Here is a 6,416-nt window from a genome sequence, read left to right as displayed (position 1 = left end):
ATGTTTTGTATACTCAGTGTATATCCTCACATCAGAATTCACTAACTACAAGGAAGAGAGCTTATCCATTCTAGAAGAGGAGATCAATGATTTCCGGGCCCAGGGAAATGTTCTGATCTGTGTTGATCTTAATGCTAGGACTGGAGAAGAACCAGATACCTTTAGCACACAGGGAGACAAACACATAACTACAAAGCTCAGCATTCCTCTGCCCTCATATCCCCCCAGGAAGAACTTTGATCAAAACAACAACAGAAACGGGAACCAACTACTGCAACTCTATCGAACGCTGGGTCTGTATATAGTCAATGGAAGGCTACAAGGAGACTCTTTTGGGAGGTATGCATACATACAACTCACCTCTTGGCAGTAGTACTGTACATGATGTCATCACAGACGTAGATCCAGTACTCACAGTCAGCCCACTAACACCACTATCCGACCATAGAAGAATTACAGCATATCTAAACAGGGAGAAGAGCACAGTAAATTACACAGGACCAATCAGTCCTATAGATAGTAAGAATAGTATGGAGAAGAACCAGAAAGCAATTGGCAATCAAAAAATGTAATCCCTCCTAGACAACTTTCTGGCCCACACATATCATTCAAATAATGGCAGTGTAAATTTGGCTGTACAAAACATAAACTTTTTTTAATTGATTTATTTTTTACAAATTGGCATCCTTATCTAATTAAAAAAGACAAAATGGTTTGATTATGATGGTAAATCTATAACAAGAAAACGTAGGAATCTATCCAACCAAAAACATAGAAAACCAGACAACCGGGATATGCGCCTTCAGTATTGGGCAACCCTAAAAGAATCCAAACAGACTCTAGGAACAAAGAATGGACAACACAAGAGACACCATTTTAATGACATTGAGGAATCCATTGATTCAAACAACTTCTGGGAAAATTGGAAGTCCCTAAACAAACACCACAGAAAAGAATTGGCAATCCTAAAAAGTGAACTATATAACACTCACTTTACAGATCTGGTGTATGTAGAAATATTAAGATGAATTTGGAACAAAAATAAATATCTGAAAAACTGCAAATTCTTGAATTAGCCAATAAAGACAATGTCCTGAGCAAAATTCAAATTGGATTCCTACCTAATCATCAAACATCAGACCACATTTATACCCTACACACCCTAATTGATAAAACCTTTTTTAATCAAAACTAAAACAAAATCCTGTTTTTTGGAATTCCAAAATGCCTTTGATTCAATTTGACATGAAGGCATTTTTCTCAAATGTATTGAAAGTGGTGGGGATGGAAAACCATATGATGTCATCAAATGAATGTATACAAATACAAATGTGCAGTCAAAATTGGAAATAAACATACACAAGGCCGTGGAGTGGAACAATGTGAGCTCAAGTCTATTTAATATATACATGAATGGATTTTCAAAAACACTAGAACAATCAACATCTACCGGGCTCACTATTAACAACACAGAAATACAATGCCTCCTGTATGCAGATGACCTGGTACTGCTGTCACACAAAAAAAGAGGGGCTACAGTAACAATGACATCATCTGCAACAGTTCTGTTAGACCTGGGCCCTGCCAATCAATAACATTAAAAACTAACTTTATTCCAGAAACGATCTCTATGTCAGTGAAACCGAGATACATTTTTACTGGGCTCCACTGACACATAACAAACACTTACACATATTTGGGACAAAAAAATAAGCGCCACAGGGAACTAAAACCTGGCTGTGAATGAACTGAAAGACAAAGCAAGGAGGGCTTTCTATGCCATTAAAATATCTATCAAATTAGACAAAAAGAGCCACTAAGTTTTATAATAATTTAAAAACACTCTTACCATTACAAAGCCCTCAACTGCCAAGAGGTAACCATAGAGAAGATTCCCCTCAGACAGCTGGTCCTGAGGCTCAATTCACTAACCACTACAAAACCAACAAACCCTCAGGACAACACTCAGAAAATATGGCCCAAGCTAAAATAAAAATATATCACCTATTGGAAAGACACAACAAAAAATCGAAGTAAACTTCATTGCTATTTGGCTCTTAACAGACAGTACAAGGTGACAGGCTATCTGACTACTTTGACTGATACTGACTACTGCATGTACAGACTCATTCTGCCCCCAGGAAGAGTTATAGACAGAGCTGCATTTTCTGTCAAGTTGTGACAGATATTCTGACATAAGAAATACATTCTTCCCTAAATTATAAAACAATACGAAGAATTTGAAAGCCTAAATTATAAAGATAATCTTAAAGACATACTTGGTGAAAAAACAAAATGCTGTGTTTTGGCAGCCACATTTGCGGCCTCCTGACAAAACCTGAGGGACAGCTAGAGACAAATATAGTGTGATTATTCAGATTTGCCTATTATTACTAACAGTCTAGTATATTCCTGTCTTTGACCATGGTTGTTATATGTTTACTTTGACAAGGTACGTGTTTTACTTTCCATGTCAAGAAAGTATATGAGAGAGAGACAGATGGGAAGAGAGAGAGAGAGAGAGAGAGAGAGAGAGAGAGAGAGAGAGAGAGAGAGAGAGAGAGAGAGAGAGAGAGAGAGAGAGAGAGAGAGAGAGGTGATTGCAGATTGACTTTGCAAATACGAGTTGAAACGTGGCCCATGACCTGTGGATCACTTTCTGTTTCTTGTAAGGGCGTTTCTTACAGCGTGTTTGTGGTAGTTACGGTAATAAATAAAGCTAGGTGGTCTTATAGCATCACTGCTACTCAGGAGGAGAATATGTAATCAGGGATAATTACAGAGAGGAAGTTTTACAAGCCTTGTATTATTGTGTCAATGACGCAAGCTCCGTTCTGAGATTCACAGACATGATTTCCCTATGCTTCTCCCTCATGGAACGCACCACTCTGTACTACTCTGGTACTGTCAGGTTTAGAACCACTCTGTCCTAATACCAAAATGAGCTGTCATCCCCAAACTACAAATATCAAGCGTTCCCAATGCTCTTTGAGGAAAGCATAACTTCCCCATGGTACTTGCACCACAATTTTAATGACAGCTCATTTTGGTATTATGTTAACATGTAGCCGCTGACTGGAACAGACCCAATAGCCTGGAGGAGAGGGGATTCCGGCAGAGAGTAGAGCTTGTATTAGACTCAATATAACATTTTATTACTGGCTAATACATCTATTGTTACTGACTTCCTGTTTCCTGTGAAGTTATAGCTCCTCTGTCTGTGGCCTTGTGCTCAAAGCATTTAATTACTAATGATTAAAGCAAAATGTATTGACAAGTCAAAAACATATTATACTAATTATTTAAAAAAAGTAATTCTTTATATTCAATCAGTGATCTAATCATAGTAGACACGATTTATTTCATTATCCAAGGCAAATAATTTGAGACACAATTTGTCCTGAAAGTGATTACATAGAATCTAGCAAATATATAAAAACATGAACTTATTTATATTTAGTTCAGCTATCCCCATACAAAAATATATTACATTGTCATAGTCATCCTTTACATACATTAAAAAGTAACCCAGAGTATAGAATCACTATTTACATACATACTCTGGCTTTTTCTGTTAATCTAAACATTATGATGTGGACAACATATTCATCTGTTGAGAGAACTCCTCATCTTAGCTGTCAAATGCGGTTCTTGTGCGATTTGAACTAGTCTCATTCTATCATACAAAAACGCATACATACACAAACACATCCACAGTGGTCAATATTTGGCAAACCAGTTGCACTGTCTGAGGAATCATTCCATAGCCTTCTCAAGCCTTCTCAATTTAGCTGCATTAAATACAGCAAACACATTGTTGCCTTCTAAACAAAACTAGTGTCTGTTGGTGTTGTTTCTGAAGTGGGGGCACAGAGAGACCTTCCAACCCCTCAGAGGTGTACAGAGCCCCCCTGACCAGCGGGCTCAGTTCAGTATTTTTTAGGCTGTTCTTCTGCCCAGTCCCCCTGACCAGAACGTCCATTCTTCCCTTCCTTTCCCTTCCTCCTCTTGGGCCCCTGGAGTGTGGAGCCCTGGCCCTGGGCCTGCCTGACCTCCAGCTCTGACTTCCCATTCCCTGAGTCATTGTTCTGCCTGGAGTGTGGAGCCCTGGCCCTGGGCCTGCCTGACCTCCAGCTCTGACTTCCCATTCCCTGAGTCATTGTTCTACCTGGAGTGTGGAGCCCTGGCCCTGGGCCTGCCTGACCTCCAGCTCTGACTTCCCATTCCCTGAGTCATTGTTCTGCCTGGAGTGTGGAGCCCTGGCCCTGGGCCTGCCTGACCTCCAGCTCTGACTTCCCATTCCCTGAGTCATTGTTCTGCCTGGAGTAACGTTTACACTTGCAGGAGGTAACCACAGTGATCTTATAGGTCCTGGACCTTCCGTCTTGACACTGCAGGCTGATGCGCTGGGTCCGGGTCCGGTCGATGACGCAGCGCCACTCCTGGGCCGACCTGCGGCTCCAGAACTTTCCGGTGTACCCGGGACCGGAGCCGATCCAGTTGGGCAGTAGGTGGGAGGGAAGACACTCCCCGGCACACACCAGCTCCTTGATCGGGTTCAGGCTGGTGCACTGACCATCTGAGATGTACTTGGTGGAACGCAGCTCTCTGCAGCCCACCTGGCTTTGTGCCTGACCCTGCTCTGTGATTGAGAGGGGAGGAGAGAGTGTTACATTCTGTCAGATACATATTGCATGGCATTATCTATATGACATTGCAAATAGTTGAATTTGATTTAGTTTGGAGTTTGCGCTTTTGGATTATTCCATTTGCTGCTCATAAAGATTCGTTTTGACAGGAACTGCGGCATGATCAGGGGCATCTGAAAGACAGCATGAGTTGACAAGAGGTCCACCACAATTCCAAATTCTTGATTCTTTCTCCCATTCAAACACAAGTCTATGATTTATATTTCATTTAGTCCCTTTCATGTCTATGGAAAATGTGCCTATATAAGGAATGAAGTCATTCCAAATGTCAGGATCAATGAATCTATATGAATCGTCGAATCAATACATTTGATATGCGCATAAAAATGCAATTCACCTTTCCGCGCAGCGCTGGTCAAACGCCTTCCTCCGTTTCGTGCTTGATTCATCGATACATTACTACTCGGTGTATCCTGGACCGTACTGATCAACTGAGCGTTTAACTTTTCCGTGGAGCTGTTCTTGGCAGCTTGACAGTTACTTATAAGAAGGCAGAAGAGCGCGAGCTGGAACACACTCGTGGTAAGAAGCATCCCTGCAACTCTCCGTAGGCAGATAGACACAGGTAGGTAGATAGGTAGGTAGTTGTGTCGTTATGATGTTACTTGTCGTTCAGTCGCTTATATACCCGCCACTTGTCTTGGCACGACACAGCGCGCATGTAGTGCGTGCATTTTATGAATCAACTAGGCGTTTTCACGCATAGCTACGCCCACTGAAGCAAAGGCTAATGCGTTTTTTTGTGTGTACTCCTCCAATGTAGAGCCTACCTACCTACCAGTCAGTCAACACAGACAAGTAATATATATTTCTGCCAATATAGTTTGATGAATGTTGCTTTCCCTTATGGATAGGACACTGTCACTGGATAAAACACGATCGAGACCTTTATAACGGCTTGTCATATACAGTTCATTTTGGTTTGTTGACCAGTTAACTGTGTAAATAATTGATTCATGATTACACTATTGTAAATTATAAGTAGACAATAAAAGAGTTTCCCAAAAGGTTGTATGTGCCACATGCCAGAGGCATATCCTTTGATAGTCTATTTCATCATGATTTGTAAGTTCAAGTTCATATTTTATTCCATGTCTGAACGGATTGATTTGGTTTAGCAAGGGAGGTCAGCTGGAGACTGCATTCACGCTAGCTGAGTGCTTAGCTCTGGTCCAGGGCGATAGTGAGTGATCCCAGAGTGAACTCACTAATGCCCTGGACCAGAGCTATTGAACACTGTAGATCTCATGTTGTGTTCTCGGATCCAGTGATCTCTCCATCTCTGCAGGACAGGTGCTTCAGGTGATCTCACCAACACGATGTATGATGCATTACCCAAATTAGAGAACAATAGAAAGGTTACAATCTCCTCCTTCATCCGTCCATCTATCCTTTCATCCCTCCATCTCCTCCTTCATCCCTCCATCTATCCCTTCATCCCTCCATCTATCCCTTCATCTACCCCTTCATCCCTCCATCTATCCCTCCATCTATCCCTTCATCCCTCCATCTCCTCCTTCATCCCTCCATCTATTCCTTCATCCCTCCATCTATCCCTTCATCTACCCCTTCATCCCTCCATCTATCCCTTCATCCCTCCATCTACCCCTTCATCCCTCCATCTATCCCTTCATCCCTCCATCTATCCCTTCATCTACCCCTTCATCCCTCCATCTATCCCTCCATCTATCCCTTCATCCCTCCATC

General features: G+C 41.7%; 1 protein-coding gene across 1 annotated transcript; it reads right to left on the bottom strand.

The window, feature by feature from the left end:
- Nucleotides 1-3,437: 3,437 nt before the first annotated feature.
- On the bottom strand, nucleotides 3,438-6,087 carry LOC109908634 (sclerostin domain-containing protein 1-like). Its single transcript, XM_031794978.1, has 2 exons — nucleotides 6,073-6,087; nucleotides 3,438-4,676 (listed from the first exon to the last, which is right to left on the bottom strand). The coding sequence occupies exons 1-2, from the start codon at nucleotides 6,085-6,087 to the stop codon at nucleotides 4,233-4,235; spliced, it is 459 nt and encodes a 152-aa protein (XP_031650838.1). The 3' UTR covers nucleotides 3,438-4,232.
- Nucleotides 6,088-6,416: the final 329 nt, after the last annotated feature.

This window comes from Oncorhynchus kisutch, linkage group LG17 (genome assembly GCF_002021735.2).
Source record: "Oncorhynchus kisutch isolate 150728-3 linkage group LG17, Okis_V2, whole genome shotgun sequence".
Taxonomy (NCBI): domain Eukaryota; kingdom Metazoa; phylum Chordata; class Actinopteri; order Salmoniformes; family Salmonidae; genus Oncorhynchus; species Oncorhynchus kisutch.
The sequence above is the reverse complement of the archived record's forward strand: the minus strand, read 5'-3'. Positions and strand labels throughout refer to the sequence as shown.